Raw genomic sequence first — 20626 nt, 5'->3', positions numbered from 1 at the left:
ACAAAGGCTGTTTGCTGAGCATGATGTAGAGCAGAGAGTGGGGACATGTGCTAAGGAAGGTGACATTCAGGATATGGTTGAATAAGCACGGCTGACTCTGCTCACTGGGCCCTGTTTTTCTGTATTTCATCTGGTCAATGCCCTTTTAGTGATACCTTCTTTCTTCTGCTATTCTAAGCCATTTTTTAGAGTAGGATCAATAACCACTCTTATAGCTTTGTCCATGTCTGTAATTTCTGTATATTATGGAGCTCATTCATTGAAAACCTGTGCCTCTGGTATTCTGTTACCTGATGCCTCACAAAGGTGTAATAATCCATGCTTCCTAAACTAGTGTGCACACTAATCACCCATGCCAAGAATGTTCAGATTTTGATTCAATAGTTCTATGGTGGAGTTATATTTTCTGCAAGTCTAAAAAGTTCCCACGTGCTACCGATATTGCTGGTCCATGGAACACACTTTGAGTAGCAAGAGTTATCTGTAGCCCAGTATTGTTCTCTTAAATAGAAGGAACATGTGTAGATGAAAGATCTTTAACTTCTCCTTACTATTAAGCCTTGTATTGCAAAGTCTCTCAACAAAATAAGCTATATGGTAGCTAGAACTATTTAAATTTTTCCTGGGGAAGAATTCTATCCCATATCCTCATGTACTGTTAGGATTCTCCAAGGGACATGCTGATCACACCATGTATGTTAGACAGAAATGCTAGCTCATGAAATTACCACTTTACATTACAAAGCAGAGAAGGCAAAGAACAGTATTAGCTCTGGGAAGAACTGAATCAAGACCAGTTTTGCCTTTTTTGGCTCTGAAAGACAGACATCAGACTGCAAACCAATCCCAGTTGGACTCTCAATTACTTTCCCATTTTTCCCTAAGGATTTGGGAGTTCAATTTTGGTTTCTCCTCATTTTACCTGTGATGTTGTACACTCAGTTGCTTTACCTCAATGTCTTTCTCTCCTTTTAGCTCTGTCTGATATGGAGCTTGTGGCCCAATCTATTATCTTTATTTTTGCTGGCTATGAGACCACTAGCAGTGCTCTTTCCTTCCTTATGTATTTATTGGCCACTCACCCTGATGTCCAGCAGAAACTGCAGGAAGAGATTGATGCAACTTTCCCAAATAAGGTGAGAGGGTGATACCCAGAGAGGGTGGGAGAAGGTGCAGGTTTAGCAAGAAGGTCTCACCATTTCCTAGGAGGATTTTTGCAAAACACAGGAGCATTAATTCTTACACTTTCATATTTAGGAAGGATTTATGGAGATAAAGGGAGAAATGTAGGTAAAATACATTATTCACAGAAATATAAGATCTTTGAGAAAAAAGCACTGATGCTAGTATACAGTTATCTGTTACCAAAATACTGCCAAATAAAAATCACACACAAAGTATTTGTGGCACCTAACATTAAGCATTTATTGCTCAAGTGTCTAGACAGCTTTCTCTGTTGGCATTTGCTTGACCCGCCTTCGTCTGGCTGTTGGCTGATCTAGGCTGGCCCTGGCTAGGCTGGCAGGGCTGACTCAGCCCCACACCCATGCATCCATGCATCTCTCCTATTCCAGAAAACTAGCCTGGTGTGTTATTCTCGGGGCAGTAACAGACAGCTAGAGCAAGAAGCCCAATCTGTGGGTGCCCTTCTAAACACTGCTTGCATCACACTTGGCCAACATTCCATTGCTTCAAAGCAGGCCACATGGTCAACCCCAGAGTCAGAATGGAAGGACACCACCACATTAGAGGGCAAAGGGCACAAACACAGGAGGGGTCAAGAAATGGGGCCATTCATGCAGTTTACCACACTGGGTAATTTTGCTGAACAGGAGAGGCTTGGCATGTAGGAAAGAGCATCAGGTAGGATATAGAACACATGCATTTAAGTCCTGACTCTGGTTTCCACAAGGTTATCACCTTCCTAAATCATAGGTCCTTCAAAAATAAGGTAAGGATACATTTTGGGGCCTACCTAAATGAGAACTTTCTTTCCTTTGTGGTAAAGCCCATATTGGGATCCTTTTGATTGCAATAAGATGGAAAGGTCACTATGAGACAGACCTAGCTAGAGCACTGTGCTCTCTCATTTTCATAATAATAATTGTAACCTTAACAACTCTAATACCTCACATTTGCTTCTTACTATGTATGTGCACTTTAAATGCTTTATACTTCTAAATGAATTCAATCTTGCTAAAATTCTGTATAAGGATAGGCCGGGATATGTTTCAGGAACCAGTTAACCATCAAATCTCGGTGGCTTTACAAAGAAAAGACTGAGTTGGGAGTTGATCCCAAATCTCAATTTCTCTAAATCTGTTTCTTCCTAGATGCTCCCTACATATGATGCCCTGGTGCAGATGGAGTACCTTGACATGGTGGTGAATGAATCTCTCAGATTATTCCCAGTTGCTGGTAGACTTGAGCGACTCTGTAAGAAAGATGTGGAGATCAAAGGGGTGCTCATTCCCAAGGGGACAGTGGTGATGGTGCCCATCTTTGTTCTTCATCAAGACCCACAGCTCTGGCCAGAACCTGAGGAGTTCCGCCCTGAAAGGTACAGGGTCCCTGGAGAGGGAACCTACTCTGGTCTAGGCTCGCTTGAGCATATTGTCACATCTCTTGGCAGAGATGATAAATGTGTGGTTGTGTGATCATTTATTTGTACATCTTTTTATTTTTAGGAGATTTTTTATTACAAGAATGATCATTGCTTCTTGCCAAAATTTTACACACATATGATGAGAAAAAGAAAATTATAGCTGTCTACAGTCTCAATACCTTAAGACAGGTCTCATTAATAACATGATGTTGTCCTTATGTACATTTACATATATATGTTATATATATGTAAATTTATATATTAAGATGGTATTATGTCTTATTTGACTTTTAACCTTACTTTATTAGATATTAAACTATAAAGAACATGCTATATGTGGGAGTGATTGTATGCATATTCATAGTAGACTTAAGCACTGCCTAATTTTAGGTGTACATGATTTTTAACTTTCAGTTTTTCTGTGCTTCTCTCTTGAGCTCTCTAAATTTATCACCAATGTTCACATATTCCATGTTTTGAAACATTGGCTGTCATTTGTTGTTTTTTAATTTTTTAACTGAAGCATAGTTGATATACAATATTATATTGGTTTAAAATATAAAACACAGTGATTCAACAGTTCTATATATTATTAAGTCCTCACTGCTCCTAGTGGGGTTACTATCTGTCAACATAGGAAGATGTTACAGAGCCACTGACTATATTCTCCATGCTGCACCTTCCACCCCCATGACCAACTTGTATTATGGTTGAGATTTTTGTGCCTCTTTCTCCCCCTCATCTACCACACCCACCCACAGCAACCCTTCCCAGAGGGTAACCAAAAGTCACTTCTCAGTGTCTGTAAATCTACTGCTGTTTTATTCATTTTGTTTTGTTTTTAGAGTCTACATATGAGTGAAATCATATAGTACTTGTCTTTCTCCATCTGGCTTATTTCACATAGCAAAATATCCTCTAAGTCCATCATTGTTGTCCCAAATGGCAGGATTTCTTTCTTTTTTTACAGCTGAATGACATTCCATGGTGTATATTTACCACCTCTTTATCCATTCATCAATTGTTGGACACTTTGGTTGCTTCCATATCTGGTTATTGTAAATAATGTGGTGATAAACATAGGGGTGCACATATCTTTATGACTCAGATTTTGTTTTCTTCAAGTAAATTCCTAAAAGTGGAATTGCTGGGTTGTACACTATTTCTATTTTTAGTATGTGGAGGACCCTCCATACTGCCTTCCATAGTGGCTGCACCAATTGGAGGGTTCCCGTTTCTCCACATCCTCACCAACACTTATTATTTCTAGTCTTTTGGATAGTGAGCACTCTAAGTGGTGTGAGTGATTTTTCATTTCCGTTTCAATTTGCATTTCCTTGATGATTAGTGATGTGGAGCATCTTCATGTGCCTGTTGGCCATTTGTATTTTTTCTCTGTAAAATTGTCTGTTCAGGTCCCCAGCCCACATTTTCATTGGGTTTTTTGATTTTTTGGGTGTTGAGGCATATTCGTTATTTATATATTTGGATGTTAACCCCTTATCAAGTAAATCATGTATGAGTACATTCTCCCATACTGTAGGTTGCCTTTTTGTTCTGATGATGGTGTCCTTTGCTGTACAGAAGCTTTTTAGTTTGATGTAGTCCCACTTATTCATTTTTTATATTGTTTCCCTTGCTCAGGGAGATATGTCCAGAAAAAAACTGCTCATGCTTATGTTCAAGAGATTTTTTGCCTAAGTTTTCCTCTAAGGGTTTTATGGTTCCATGTCCTATATTTAGATCTTGAATCCACTTCACATTTACTTTTCTGTATGGAGTTAAGACGGTGATCTGGTTTCATTTGCTTGCATGTAGCTGTCCAATTTTCCCAACACCATTTATTGAAGAGTCTGTCTTTTCCCTGTTGTATATTCATGGCTTCCTTGTCATATATTAATTCACCATACACGCATGGGTTTATTTCTGAGTTCTCTATTCTGTTCCATTGATCTATAGATATATTCTTGAACCAGGGCCATACTGTTTTGATTATAGTGGCTTTGTAGTGTAGCTTGAATTGAGGGAATGTAATACCTCTAGCTTCTTCTTTCTCAAGATTGCTTTTGCTTGTGACGGGCAGAGCCAAGATGGCGGCATTAGTAGGACCATGGGAATCTTCTCCCAAAAACATATATATTTTTGAAAATACAACAAATACAACTAATCCTAAAAGAGAGACCAGAAGACACAGGGCAACAGCCAGACTACATCCACACCTGCGAGAACCCAGTGCCTGGTGAAAGGGGTAAGACACAAGCCGCAGCCCGGTGGGACCTGAGCACCCCTCACCCCAGCTCCCGCAGGAGGAGAGGAGTCAGAACGGGGAGGGAGAGGGAGCCCAGGACTGCTACACACCCAGCCCTAGCCATCCACAACAGAGCGCAGACACAGTGCATGCGTGGGGTGCTGCAAACTAGGGAAACAGGACAGTAAGACCTATGAGCGGGTCCCGAAGCCAGCGCCCCTGTGACAAAGAAAAGCGAGTACTTTTGGAAGTCTTAAAGGGACAGGGACACCACAGCTGGACGGAAGCATCCCGGGTCACAGTCCAGCAGCTGTACATTCCAGGGAACTCCGGGTGCACTAACCCCCTGGGCAACAGCTCTGAGACCCCTCAAGGAGGTAAACAGCAAAACAGCCCCCCGTCCATTACCCCTCCCAGGCCCCGCCATAGCAGAGCAGCAGCCTGAGGCTGGCCACGCCCTCAGCAAGGGAGCTTCTTCCATACCAGCAGGCAAGATATAAAGACCTAGTTTACATGCAATTGCCCAACACAAGCCACAAGGGGTCACAGTTGTCCCAGTAAAGAAAGTCCAGGAGCCAAGTGGAAAGAGGCTTGATTCTCCCAGCTGATAGACACGTCAATAGCACTCCACTGCACCTATCAACATGAAAAGGCAAAAAAATTTGATCCAGACAAGACTAACCCAGACAGCTTTGACATCTTCTACATATTCCCCTGAGGAGGAACCTGGGGAGATAGATTTAACCAGTCTTCCCGACAAAGAATTCAAAACAAAAGTCATAACCATGCTGATGGACTTGCAGAGAAATATGCAAGAACTAAGGAGGGAGAATACAGAAATAAAAAAAGCTCTGGAAGGACTTCAAAACAGAATGGACGAGATGCAAGAGACCATTAATGGACTAGAAAACAGAGAACAGGAATGCAGAGAAGCTGATGCAGAGAGAGAGATAAAAGGATCTCCAGGAATGAAAGAATTTTAAGAGAACTGTGTGACCAATCAAAATGGAACAATATCTGCATTATATGGGTACCAGAAGAAGAAGAGAGATAAAAAAGGGATAGAAAGTGTCTTTGAAGAAATAATTGCTGCAAACTTCCCCAAACTAGGGTAGGAAATGGCCTCTCAGACCACAGAGGTACACAGAACTCCCATGACAAGGGATCCAAGGAAGGCAACGCCAAGACACATAATAATTAAAATGGCAAAGATCAAAGACAAGAACAAAGCATTAAAGGCAGCCAGAGAGAAAAAAAAGGTCACCTACAATGGAAAACCCATCAGGCTATCATTAGACTTCTCAACAAAAACACTACAGGCCAGAAGAGAATGGCATGATATACTTAATGCAATGAAACAGAAGGGCCTTGAACCAAGACTACTGTATCCAGCACGATTATCATTTAAATATGAAGGAGGGATTAAACAATTCCCAGACAAGCAAAAGTTGAGGGAATTTGCCTCCCACAAACCACCTCTACAGGGCATCTTACAGGGACTGCTCTAAATGGGAGCACTCCTAAAAAGAGCACAGAACAAAACACCCAACATATGAAGAAGGGAGGAGAAGGAATAAGAAAGGAGAGAAATAAAGAATCATCAGACCGTGTTTATAATAGTTCAATAAGCAAGTTAAGTTAGACAGTAAGATAGTAACGAAGCTAACCTTGAACCTTTGGTAACCACAAACTTAAAGCCTGCAATGGCAATAAGTACATACCTTTCAATAATCACCCTAAATGTAAATGGACTGAATGCACCAATCAATAGACACAGAGTAATAGAATGGATAAAAAAGCAAGACCCATCCATATGCTGCTTACAAGAGACTCACCTCTAACCCAAAGACATGCACAGATGTAAAGTCAAGGGATGGAAAAAGATATTTCATGCAAACAACAGAGAGAAAAAAGCATGTGTTGCAACACTAGTATCAGACAAAATAGACTTCAAAATAAAGAAAGTAACAAAAGATAAAGAAGGATGTTACACAATGATAACGGGCTCAGTCCAACAAGAGGATATAACCATTATAAATATACATGCACACAATACAGGAGCACCAACATATGTGAAACAAACACTAACAGAATTAAAGGAGGAAATAGAATGCAATGCATTCATTTTGGGAGACTTCAACACACCACTCACTCCAAAGGACAGATTCACCAGACAGAAAATAAGTTAGGACACAGAGGCACTGAACAACACACTAGAACAGATGGACCTAACAGACATCTATAGAACTCTACATCCAAAAGCAACAGCATACACATTCTTCTCAAGTGCACATGGAACATTCTCCAGAACAGACCACATACTAGGCCACAAAAAGAGCCTCAGTAAATTCCAAAACATTGAAATCCTACCAACCAACTTTTCAGACCACAAAGGCATAAAACTAGAAATAAATTGTACAAAGAAAGCAAAAAGGCTCACAAACACATGGAGGCTTAACAACACACTCCTAAATAATCAATGGATGAATGACCAAATCAAAATGGAGATCCAGCAACATATGGAAACAAACAACAACAACAACACAAAGCCCCAACTACTGTGGGATGCAGCAAAAGCAGTCTTAAGAGGAAAGTATATAGCAATCTAGGCATATTTAAAGAAGGAAGAACAATCCCAAATGAATGGTCTAATGTCACAATAATCGAAATTAGAAAAAGAAGAACAAATGAGGCCTAAGGTCAGCAGAAGGAGGGACATAATAAAGATCAGAGAAGAAATAAATAAAATAGAGAAGAATAAAACAATAGCAAAAATCAATGAAACCAAGAGCTGGTTCTTTGAGAAAATAAACAGAATAGATAAGCCTCTAGCCAGACTTATTAATAGGAAAAGAGAGTCAAAACAAATCAACAGAATCAGAAATGAGAAAGGAAAAATCACGATGGACCCCACAGAAATACAAAGAATTATTAGAGAGTACTATGAAAAACTATATGCTAACAAGCTGGGAAACCTAGGAGAAATGGACAACTTCCTAGAAAAATACAACCTTCCAAGACGGACCCAGAAAGAAACAGAAAATCTAAACAGACCAATTACCAGCGATGAAATTGAAGCGTTAATCAAAAAACTACCCAAGAACAAAACCCCCGGGCCAGATGGACTTACCTCAGAATTTTATCAGACATACAAAGAAGACATAATACCCATTCTCCTTAAAGTTTTCCAAAAAATAGAAGAGGAGGGAATACTCCCAAACTCATTCTATGAAGCCAACATCATCCTAATACCAAAACCAGGCAAAGACCCCTCCAAAAAAGAAAATTACAGACCAATATCCCTGATGAATGTAGATGCAAAAATACTCAATAAAATATTAGCAAACCGAATTCAAAAGTATATCAAAAGGATCATACACCATGACCAAGTGGGATTCATCCCAGGGATGCAAGGATGGTACAACATTCGAAAATCCATCAACATCATCCACCACATCATCCACAACAAAAAGAAAGACAAAAACCACATGATCATCTCCATAGATGCTGAAAAAGCATTCGACAAAATTCAACATCCATTCATGATAAAAACTCTCAATAAAATGGGTATAGAGGGTAAGCACCTCAACATAATAAAGACCATATACGACAAACACACAGCCAACAGCATACTGAACAGCGAGAAGCTGAAAGCCTTTCCTCTGCAATCGGGAATAAGACAGGGATGCCCACACTCCCCACTGTTATTCAACATAGTACTGGAGGTCCTAGCCACAGCAATTAGACAAAACAAAGAAATACAAGGAATCCAGATTGGTAAAGAAGAAGTCAAACTGTCACTATTTGCAGATGACATGATATTGTACATAAAAAACCCTAAAGACTCCACTCCGAAACTACTAGAACTAATATCGGAATTCAGCAAAGTTGCAGGATACAAAATTAACACACAGAAATCTGTGGCTTTCCTATGCACTAACAATAAACTAATAGAAAGAGAAATCAGGAAGACAGTTACATTCACAATAGCATCAAAAAGAATAAAATACCTAGGAATAAACCTAACCAAGGAAGTGAAAGACCTATACTCTGAAAACTATAAGACACTCTTAAGAGAAATTAAAGAGGACACTAACAAATGGAAACTCATCCCATGCTCCTGACTAGGAAGAATTAATATCATCAAAATGGCCATCCTACCCAAAGCAATATACAGATTCGATGCAATCCCTATCAAACTATCTTCAATGAACTGGAACAAATAGTTCAAAAATTCATATGGAAACACCAAAGACCCTGAATAGCTAAAGCAATCCTGAGAAGGAAGAATAAAGTGGGGGGGGGATCTCGCTCCCGAACTTCAAGCTCTACTACAAAGCCACAGTAATCAAGACAATTTGGTACTGGCACAAGAACAGAGCCACAGACCAATGGAACAGAATAGAGACTCCAAACATTAACCCAACATACATGGTGAACTAATATTCGATAAAGAGGCCATGGACATACAATGGGGAAATGGCAGCCTCTTCAACAGATGGTGCTGGCAAAACTGGACAGCTACATGTAAGAGAATGAAACTGGATCACTGCCTAACCCCATACACAAAAGTAAATTAGAAATGGATCGAAGACTTGAATGTAAGTCATGAAACCATAAAACTCTTAGAAAAAAACATAGGCAAAAATCTCTTAGACATAAACATGAGTGACCTCTTCTTGAACATATCTCCCTGGGCAAGGGAAACAAATGCAAAAATGAACAAATGGGACTATATCAAGCTGAAAAGCTTCTGTACAGCAAAGGACACCATCAATAGAACAAAAAGGTATCTTACAGTATGGGAGAATATATTCATAAATGACAGATCCGATAAAGGGTTGACATCCAAAATATATAAAGAGCTCACACACCTCGACAAACAAAAAGCAAATAACCCAATTAAAAAATGGGCAGAGGAGCTGAATAGACACTTCTCTAAAGAAGAAATTCAGATGGGCAACAGACACATGAAAAGATGCTCCACATCGCTTGTCATCAGAGAAATGCAAATTAAAACCACAATGAGATATTATCTCACACCAGTAAGGATGGCTACCATTCAAAAGACAAACAACAACAAATGTTGGCGAGGTTGTGGAGAAAGCAGAACCCTCCTACACTGCTGGTGGGAATGTAAATTACTTCAACCATTGTGGAAAGCAGTATGGAGGTTCCTCAAAATGCTCAAAATAGAAATACCATTTGACCCAGGAATTCCACTTCTAGGAATTTACCCTAAGAATGCAGCACTCCAGTTTGAAAAAGACAGATGCACCCCTATGTTTATCGCTGCACTATTTACAATAGCCAAGATATGGAAGCAACCTAAATGTCCATCAGTAGATGAATGGATAAACAAGATGTGGTACATATACACAATGGAATATTACTCAGCCATAAGAAGAAAATATGTCCTACCATTTGCAACAACATGGATGGAACTAAAGGGTTTTATGCTCAGTGAAATAAGCCAGGCAGAGAAAGACAAGTACCAAATGATTTCACCCATATGTGGAGTATAAGAACAAAAGAAAACTGAAGGAACAAAACAGCAGCAGCAGCACAGAACCCAAGAATGGACTAATAGTTACCAAAGGGAAAGGGACTGGGGAAGACGGGGGTGGGGGAAGGGAGGGATAAGGGCGGGAAAAAAAGAAAGGGGGCATTACGACTGGCATGTATAGTGTGTGTGGGGACACAGGGAGGGCTGTGCAACACAGAGAAGACAAGTAGTGATTTTACAGCATCTTACTATGTTGATGGACAGTGACTGTGAACAGGGATGTGGGGAGGACTTGGTGAAGGGGAGAGCCTAGTAAACATAATGTCCTTCATGTAATTGTAGATTAATGATACCAAAATAAAATTAATAAAAAGAAAGATTGCTTTTGCTATTTGGGGTCTTTTGTGGTTCCATATGAATTTAAGATTATTTGCTCTAGTTCACTGAAATATGCCATTGGTAATTTGTTAGGGATGGCATTGAATCTGTAAATTGCTTTGTGCAGGATAGCCATTTTGACAATATTAGTTCTTACTATCCATGAACTTGGATAAATTTCCATTTATTTGTGTCTTCTTTAATTTCTCTCCTCAGTGTCTTACAGTTTCCAAGTACAGGTCTTTCACCTCCTGGGTTAGTTTTATTCCTATGTGCTTTATTCTTTTTGAGCAATTGTAAATAGAGTTGTTTCTCCTTCTGCTAGTCGGTTGTCTGTACATGGAAATGCAACATATTTGTGTATATTAATTTTGTATCCTGAAACTTTGCTGAACCCAGTTATTAGTTCTAATGGTTTTTGGTGGAGTCTTTAGGGTTTTCTATATACAGTACCAAGTCATCTGCAAACAGTGTCTGTTCTATGTCTTCCTTACCAATATGGATGACTTTTATATCTTTATCTTCTCTGATTGCCATGGTTAAGACCTCCAGTAGTATGTTGAATTAAAGTGGTGAGAATGGGCATCCTTGCCTTGGTCCTGATCTTAGAGGAAAAGCTTACAGCTTTTCACCATTCAGTATGATGTTAGCTGTGGGTTTGGTCCTTATTATCTTATATATGGTCTGTATTATGTTGAGGTATGTTCGCTCTGTACCCACTTTGTTGAGAGTTTTTATCATGACTGGATGTTGAATTTTGTCAGTGCATTTTCAGCAACTATTGAGATGATCAGATGGTTTTTATCCTTCCTTTTGTTAATGTGGTGTATCACGTTCATTAATTTATGATTATTGTACTATCCTTGCATCCTTGGAATAAATCCCACTCTGTCGTGATGGATGATCCTTTTGTTGTATTTCTGAGTTTGATTTTCTAATATTTTGTTGAGGATTCTTGTGTCTACCTTTTTTTTAGTTTGCCTGGTTTTGGTATTAGAGTGATGCTGGCCTCATAGAATAAGTTGGAAGTATTCCCTCCTTTTCTACTTTTTGGAATTTTTTAAGCAGGATGGATATTAGCTCTTCTTTAAATGTTTGGTGGAAGTCAACTGTGAATCCATCCAGTCATGGAATTTATTTACTGGGAGTCTTTTGATTGCCAATTTAATTTTATTACTTCTAATTGGTCTGTTCAGACCTTCTGTTTCTTCCTGGGTCAGTCTTGGAAGGTTGTACTTTTCAAGGAATTTATCCATACCTTCTAGGCTGTCCAATTTATTGGCCCATTTTTTGATAGTATTCTCTAATAATTCTTTGAATGTCTGTGGTATTGGTTGTAACATCTCCTTTTTTATTTCTGATTTTGTTTATTTGTGTCTTCTCCCTTTTTTGTGTGAAAAGTCTGGCTAGGGTTTGTCTGTTTTCTTTCACTTCTCAAAGAATCAGCTCTCGGTTTCATTGTTTTTCCATTGTGTTGTTCTTCTCTATTTTATTAATTTCTGCTCTCATCTTATTATGTCCCTTCTACTAACTTAGGTTTTCATTCCTTGTTCTTTTTCTAGTTTACTTAGTTGTGCACTTAGACTGTTTATTTTGGATTGTTCCTCTTTCTTGAGGTAAGCCTGTATTGCAACATACTTTCTTCTTAGAACTGCTTTTGCAGCATCCACATACTTGGAACTGACGTATTTTGTTCCCATTTGTCTTCATGCATTGCTTGATTTCTTCTTTGATTTGTTCACTGATCCACTGATTATTTATCCTCTGTGTGTATGTGCTTTCTTTTGGTTTCTTTGTGTATTTGATTTCTAGTTTCATACCACTGTTATCTGAAAAGATGCTTCATACAATTTCAATATCTTTGAATTTATTGAGACTGTTTTTGTGTCCTAATATGTGATCTATTCTGGAGCACATTCCATGTGCACTTGAGAAAAATGTGTATGCTGCTGCTTTGCAGCAGAAAGGACTGTATATACCTGTTAAGTCCATCTGGTCTAATGTGTTGTTCAACATCTCTGTTTCCTTATTTATTTTCTGTCTGGGTGATCTGTTCACTGATGTAAGTGGAATGTTAAGGTCTCTTAATATGATTGTGTTGCTGTTAGTTTCCCTTTAGGTCTGTTCATATTTGTTTTATATATTTAGATGCTCCTATGTTGAGTACATAGATATTTACAATCATTATATCCTCTTGTTGGACTGATCACTTTATATTTGTGGAATGTCCTTCTTTGTCTCTTGTTACCTTCTTTGTTTTGAAGTCTACTTTGTCTGATAAAATTACTGCCACCCCTTCTTTTTTTCTCTTTATTTGCATGAAATATCTTTTTTTCCATCCCCTCACTTTCAGTCTGTGTATGTCTTTAGGTCTGAAATGAATGTCCTTTAGGCAGCATATAGATGGGCCTTGTGTCTTTATTTGTTCTGCTACCCTATGTCTTTTGATTGGTGTATCTAGTCCAATTACATTTAAGGCAATTATGGATAGATATGTACTTGTTACCATTTTATTAACTGTTTTCTGGTTGGTTTTGTAGTTTCTCTGTTCTGGTCTTCCTCTCTTATCTCATGTCTTACTATTTGATGGTTTTTAATACTGTTCTGCTTGGGTTTCCTTTTTTCATTTTTGTGTATCTGTTATATGCTTTGGGTTTGCAGTTACCATAAGGTTCATAGGCTTTTTCCTAAATATATAAGTTTATATTAAGTTGATGGTCACTCTGTTTCTAGCACAATCTGAAAGTACTCCTTTTGTACTTTTCCTCCTCCACACTTTGTGTGTGTCATAATCCACATCTCTTGTGTATCCCATGACTGATTTTGCATATAGTTGATTTTACTACTTTTGTGTTTAACTTCATACTTGCTCGGTAAGTAACTGGCCTGCTACTTTTACTGTAGGTTTGTTTCATTGATGAAAAATATTTAGGCTTAAGAATATTTCCAGCTACAGAAGTCCCTTTACATGTCTTGTAAGACCAGTTTAGTGTTCAGGAATTCATTTAACCTTAGTTTATCTGGGAAATGTTTAATCTCCCCTTCAATTCTGAATGGTAATCTTGCTGGGTAGAGGATTCTTGGTTGTAGGTTCTTCTCTTTCAATATATTAAATATTTCATGCCACTCCCTTCTGACCTGTAAAGTTTCCGCTGAGGAATCTACTGATAGTCTTATGGAGTTTCCCTCACAGGTAACTATCTGCCTCTCTCCTGCTGCACTTAAGATTCTCTCTTTCTCTTTAATCTTTGCCACTTTAATTACTGTATGTCTTGGTGTTGTGTCCATGGGGTTCCTTTTGTTAGGGGCCCTCTATGCTTCTAGGACCTGGGTGTCTTTCCTTCCCCATATTGGGGAAGTTTTCAGCTATTCTTTCTTCAAAAAGAATTTTTACCCCTTTTTCTTCTTCTGAGACCCCTGTTATGTGAATATTGTTTCATTTGGAGTTGTTGCACAGCTTCTAAGCATCCTCTCATGTTTAGCAAAGCTTTTTCCTCTCTTATTTCAGCCTGATTGCTTTCCTGTTCTTTAATTTCCATCTCGTTGATTCTCTCCTCTACTTCCAGAAGTCTACTATTTATTCCTTCTATTGTATTTTTCATTTCAGTTATTGAATTCTTCAACTCTGTGTGGCTATTTTTCAAATCTACCTCTCTGATGAAGTTCTCTCTGAGATCATCAATTGTTTTCCACAAGTCAATGAGCATCTTTATGACTGTTACTATGGAATCTTCATTAAGAAGACTGGTAATCTCTGTTCCATTTGGCCTGCTCTCTGGTGTCTTATTCTGTTCTTCTGTTTGAAACATATTCCTCTGCCGCTTCATTTTGTCTGCATTGCTGTATGCCTTCCTTTGTATCAAGTAGATCATCTCTGCCTCCTGGTCGTGAAAGAAATGGCATCCTTTGGTGCCAGGAATCTCAGGACTCTCTTCTCGTCAGTGCCTGGTTTTCCTTTACACTGGAGCCACAGTTCCTCATTGTGGGCTCTGGGTGGGAAAAACTTTCAGCCTGCATGCTGGCAATGGTGGATTTGTGCCAGCAAAGGCTGACAGATTGCCTCAGGGTGCCCAACTGCATGGGGTGCAGTGTTTCTGCACAGATCACTATGAGCAGGGCCCCTGTCTTCCTGCCAAGCAGCAAATGGCAGCCACTGCTGGGTGAGTGGTGCAGGCACAGCAAGTGCACAGGGAAGTGTGGCACAAAGCTGAGTCACAAGGGTGATGGACCCTGTATTTGGAGATGGATCCCACAGGAGTCTCATCAGTTGGGCTTAGAGAGAGCTGGGAAAGCTGAGAAAGTCTCACTCTTCCTGCCAGGTAGCAAATACTAATGGCTGCTGTGTGGAGCATTCTGCCAAGGTGGGTGGGCATGTGCATATGGAAGTGCTTCAGGGCTTAGCCATCAAGAAGGGATGTGGAGCATTTGGGTGTGGTTCCTGCAAGAGGCCAAGGAGTTGGGTGGAAGAACGGCTGGGAGAGTATCATTCACCTGTCCTTCTTCCCTGGGGAGAGAGCTCCTGTCATCCCTGCCCTTCCAGCACACTTCCCACTGCTGGTAAATCTTTCAAACTTCCTCCTCTGTTTTGGGTTTCAGCAGGCCTGTGAAACATGCCTGTTCTCCACAAGCATCAGGAGTCTCAACCTCCCAAAGGGCCCATACTCTCTGTGGAGTCCAGCCCTGTTAATCACCAAAGCCCAGTGCAATGTACACTCACAGTGCCAGAAAAGATCTCCAGGAACATGTGTGCAGGTCTCCCAAGCACTTTTCCCCTTGCTCTCCCTCCCACTTGTTGGCTGGAATGGGAGAAGAGCTGGGGTCCCTGGTCATGCTCTGCCTTTACCCTTCTCTGTGTGGTCTTCTCTTCTTCACCCAGGGTTGACGGTCTGTTCTGCAGTCTTCAGGTAGTTTTCAGGATTAGTTGTATTTGCTGTAGTAGCTTTCTTCATGTGCATGTAGGACGTGGTTACTGCCCTGCCATCCTACTACACCATCTTTTTTACAACAATCCCCCATTTGCTCTTGAGTTATTGCAGACATCAGGCTGAGGACCTGCGGGAAATCCTCCCTGCTTGGTAAGCAGCTTCATGAGGGTGGAGGTGGGCACAGGTTCCCGGTACTGCCCGTGACTGCAGTCCCGTGCCAGCTCCCTCCTCTTTGGTATGGCATGACTCTTCCAAAATGAAGTCATATGCTCCTCAGACACTGAGACATCCTCCCTGGACAGGCCTTGAGCTTGCTCTCCTGAGAATGCAAAACTAATGTCTGCTTTTGGCACATGTTGAGTTCTGCATAGACTTGATGCTTTCCTACATATTGGGAAGGTGAGCAGAATTTGGAATGAACTCTGGGAAACATCCTGGGAAACGGCGGAAGGACTGTATTTTGTTTTCCAAGGTGTCTCTAGTGCTAGCATAGTGTAGTACTTGCTGAAAAACGATGTCAGAGTTGAGAAGTTGTTGTTTTTATGGACCAGGGGTCCTCTACGCTTGCTCCAAGCTCAGCACTTCACCACCCTGCATCTTCACAACTACAAATCAGAGACAAGTTACTGTCCTTCTCTTTCATTCATCCAGGCATCAGAGTAAATGCTTACCCTTGAGTTTCAGGGACAGAGTCAGGCAGTGAGATCTAATGGTCAAAAAATGCCTAATTGGAGGGGTTTTGGCTGAAGTATAAGTATTTCTGACATATACACAAGCACTTCCCTAGACACATCTAGGTGTACTTTCAATGCATCTGTATGAGCGCACTGCCTGCCCAGCCACCATTAACCCATGGAAGCCTCCCCACCCACACACCAAGGCTATTCTCCTAATTCCCATAATAGTCAAAAGCACAGCATTTGTACCTATTCCAGATTTTCTCTAAATAATGACTCTTTAAATATTATATAACTACATTGCCATTATCACTTTCCCCATATCCACATGTTTCCTTAACATAATCAGATGTTGAGGAATGAGATTTGAATAACTCATGGTCTAACCTTGAAGGACACAGACAGACAAGGAGATCGGGGATTGTACTGCAGCAGAGCAGAGCCTGCTGCCCACGGGAATCACCTGACTTCAGCGGGTCTGTGGGGAGGGGGAGCAGAGGAGCAGCAGGGGGGCAGGAAGGGGAGAGAAGGGACAATACCACCTGAAGTAATAGGACGCCTGTCTCCTGCTCTGTCCTCCATGACCATCTGGCCAGGCAGGTCGAGGAGATGCAGGAACCCCCCCTTCCTTCAGTCAGTCTCATTTCCTACTTGCCTTTCTAGTGTGAGCACCTCCCCACCCTGAATGTCATTTTAGTGTTCAGAGGTGAATTTCTTTTTAACAGCACTCATCTCATGTCTTCAACGAGACTGAGAGGCCCTGCAGGCCAAAGGGGACGGGAGGGGCTGTAGCTCGGGTTCCCACCCCAAGTGCCCGTGGCGGGATTCATGACTCGTCCACAACATGAACATGGTCCCATGTGCTTCTGGCTGAGGAGCCTGAGATCCCCACTGTGGATCTTTGCTGTTCTCATGTTTCACTAACTTGCCTTCATCTGCTATTGTGGGTCCAGGTTCAGTAAGAAGAACAAGGACAGCATAAATCCGTACACATATCTGCCTTTTGGAACTGGACCCCGAAACTGCATCGGCATGAGGTTCGCTCTCCTGAACATGAAAGTGGCTATCGTCAGAGTCCTGCAGAACTTCTCCTTCAAACCTTGTAAAGAAACACAGGTCAGACAGATAAATTACTGGACAAATAATGTTCATTGGGAGATTTTCTTAACCAAGAGAAATATGTCTATATATGTCTATATTTGTATAAGGAAATGTGTTCTATTCAAAGAACCATTTGCTCCATAGGCCAGAGAACCTATCTGGAGCCATGTATGGCTCTGGGGGTCCTCAGCTATGGAGCACTGTGTGGCTTTACAAACAGCCAGTAGTAAAGGTCACCTGTGGCCCCTGCAGTTATTGTGATGTGATTATGCACAGGCCTTTGAACTTGAGCAAAGTTTATATTTGGTTTCCAGGGGACAGGAAGGAGGGGTGTGTGGGCACAGTCATGTATTTAATATGCAGGCCCTCAGGGAGAGGAGGATGGACAGGGTTTCCCTGTCATTTGTGGCTTTAGTGCAGCTGTGTGGCTTTCCTGTAAATGTGGACAAACAGAACCCTGGACGCTGAGAGCCTGGGATGGGCATGTCCTCTCACAAGCTCCTGGCCATGCAGAGCTAGGCACTTCTCTCCCCCCAGGATACTGTGCTTGCCCTGAAGTCACAGAGACTAGAAGGTGACTCTGCATGGGGCCCCCACATGAAGGAGTGATGGGAGAACAGGGGGCTCAAAGTGTCAGTCCAAACCCTGCAGTTCTTCACAAGTTCACTACTTGCCCTATACTCAGGAGACACCAGATGTTAGAAAATACATGTAATCCCTCCCATGACGTTAGCCATGTACTGGATGGTTCCACCGGGCTTTACAAGTGAGGACACTCCTGCCATGTGTCGTACACTTCGCACATAGGATAACACAATAGGTTTCAACATACACAAAATCAATTCAATGTGGCTTTTCAGAATTGCTTACCCTAATGCCTAAGAATGTGGTTTACATTTAAAAAAAAAACTCATCCTTTTACTTAAAATTTAATTCAAAAAAGACCACAAGCCAACACGACTGTGTCTCTATCAAGCTGCACATACATAGCAGCTGCTCCACAGATAATTTGTTGACTGAATGATAGATGAGCTTTCACCATCCAGTCCTGGCACAGCTCACAGAATAAGTGCAGAGAATTACAGCAGGGAGGGGGCTGGGAAATGTGGTCCTGTTGTAAGATGCACAAGTGCTGGGAATGTCACATACAACATGGTGACAGTCGCTGACGCTGCCACATGGCACACGTGAGGGGTGTGAAGAGAGGAGATGCTAAGGATTCTCACTACAAGGAAAACATTTTTCCATTTTTCCTTTTTGGTATCTATATGAGATAATTGTGTTAACTAAGCTTATTGGGGTAATAATTTCTTGATTTATGCAAGTGAAATCATAATGCTGTACACCTGAAGTTTGCACACTACTGTATGTCAATACCTCAATAAAAGTGGAAAAAATGTAAAACCAAAACGATAATAAGGGAATACTGCAAAGAACTTTATGTCCATACATGTTATAACAGAAATTAAATAGACCAGTTTGTTGAAAGATGCAAGTATTAAAATTAACTCAAGGAAAAATAGGTAACCCGACTGTCCCTGTATCTTTGAAAGATATTGACTGATAGTTCAAGAAAAAGAATCAAAGATGTATGATGCTTAAAGTAGTTTATTAAATGTTTGTGTCCTTAATGTATCTTGCCTACGTGCTTCTGTTCTTGGCTGGCTCCATTAACTGATTCTCATGTTTGATTACGTGTGGCAGATCCCCTTGAAATTAAGCAATCAAGGAATTATTCAACCGGAAAAACCCATTGTTCTAAAGATTGAGTTGAGAGATGGAACCTTGAATGGCGTCTGACTTTTCCTAAAGATTCCGCTTTGTTCTTCGGGGAAGCTGGATCCCACACCACCAGACCTCAGCTGACTCTGTGAATAAAACCCGGGATGAAGAGGCTGTTAATGTAGTGCACGTGATGAATAGGCCTTCCAAATGCTCATTTCACTTTCTGGTGTCCCAGTGGAGGATTATATATCCTGGTAACATGCAGGAGGACACTAATGGGCGCCAGCTTACCTGGTTCTCTGGACTCTCTCTGTCCACCCCGAGTGAGCACCTTCTGCTCCTCCTGAGCTTTGATCAAGAATGAAATTTCTCAATGATTTCATCAACCATCTCCAATGAAAACAAGAATGATTACACTAATAGTTAAAGCACCTGTGTTATTTCGAATTTCTATATTAGGTATTACACTGATCAAGTCAATAAACATCTCTTTACAAAGTGTAACGTGATGCCTGTGTGCAAACTAGGGGGAATCGAAAGACAGAACATACAGTTACAGTGACTAATGTTCTTCACCTCCAGCTTAACCTGCCATTTTGGAAAATAACTGCATACACCTTTCACAGAGGTTTATTAAAGGTATATAGTATAAACTTTAAAGCACCCCTTAAAATAACAGTGTTATAGCCAACAACCCAACAAAGGGTACAGAATGGAATCACAGAAATGCAATGCACTGAAAGGAAGGAAGACAGAGGAGAAAAAGGAAACAAAGAAGATGGGACAGACAGCAAAGACCACAGACCACAAGCTACCCAGTTACACCAATAGTTGTGTCAGATGGAAGTAGTCTCAACACCCCAGTTAATAGGCACAAATGGTCAGACTGGATAAAAAGGTAAGACCCAATCATATGCTGTCTACAAGAAAATCACTTTAAATAGAAACATGCAACCCTAAAAGTAAAAGGATGGAATGGGATTCAGCATGCCCAAAGAAGTCTGGGGAGGCTCTATAAATGTCAGAGAAAGTCCATGTCAGAATACTAACAGGGACAAAACAGGCCATTTCACAACGAGAAAGTGGTGAATTAACCAAGAGGATACAACAGTCTTCAGTGTTTACATACCTCACAATAAACATGAATCAAAAACTGGCAGAACTGCAAGGCGAATTACACAAACCACAACCTGGATCACAGTGTTTTGGTGTCTGGAAAAATTACATGCACCAACTTTTCCTTAGGCGGCAGGCCCTTGGCTTAGATAGGCACCAAGAATAAGCCACATGTTGCAATGAATTCAGGGTCATCATTAGGAAACCTGTCTACAACTGTGTGCTGAATGAAATAAAATGCACACACACACACACCACTTTTGTAGCATTCCACTTAAATGAGTGACCCAGAAGAGCCAAAGCCATAGAGACAGAGGGGAGGATGGTGGGTGCCAGGGACCAGAA

The 20626-nt window shown here is 40.8% G+C and overlaps 2 protein-coding genes across 2 annotated transcripts in view; one reads left to right on the top strand and one right to left on the bottom strand.

The window, feature by feature from the left end:
- The window catches only part of LOC118972347 (uncharacterized), a 54014-nt gene extending 36611 nt beyond the window's left edge, over positions 1–17403 (bottom strand). Inside the window, exon 1 of the mRNA XM_073215030.1 lies at positions 17269–17403. The gene's annotated coding sequence lies outside the window, so the exon portion shown is untranslated. The remainder of the gene's footprint in view (positions 1–17268) is intronic.
- LOC108386989 (cytochrome P450 3A12-like) overlaps positions 1–19669 on the top strand; it is a 42780-nt gene extending 23111 nt beyond the window's left edge. The window contains exons 10-13 of the mRNA XM_037017921.2: positions 976–1136; positions 2334–2560; positions 17293–17455; positions 19145–19669. Coding sequence (XP_036873816.2) covers positions 976–1136; positions 2334–2560; positions 17293–17455; positions 19145–19240 — 647 coding nt within the window. The 3' untranslated portion in view covers positions 19241–19669. The remainder of the gene's footprint in view (positions 1–975; positions 1137–2333; positions 2561–17292; positions 17456–19144) is intronic.
- The last annotated feature ends 957 nt before the right edge of the window (positions 19670–20626 follow it).

This window comes from Manis javanica, chromosome 10 (assembly GCF_040802235.1).
Source record: "Manis javanica isolate MJ-LG chromosome 10, MJ_LKY, whole genome shotgun sequence".
Taxonomy (NCBI): Eukaryota; Metazoa; Chordata; class Mammalia; order Pholidota; family Manidae; genus Manis; species Manis javanica.
The sequence above is the reverse complement of the archived record's forward strand: the minus strand, read 5'-3'. Positions and strand labels throughout refer to the sequence as shown.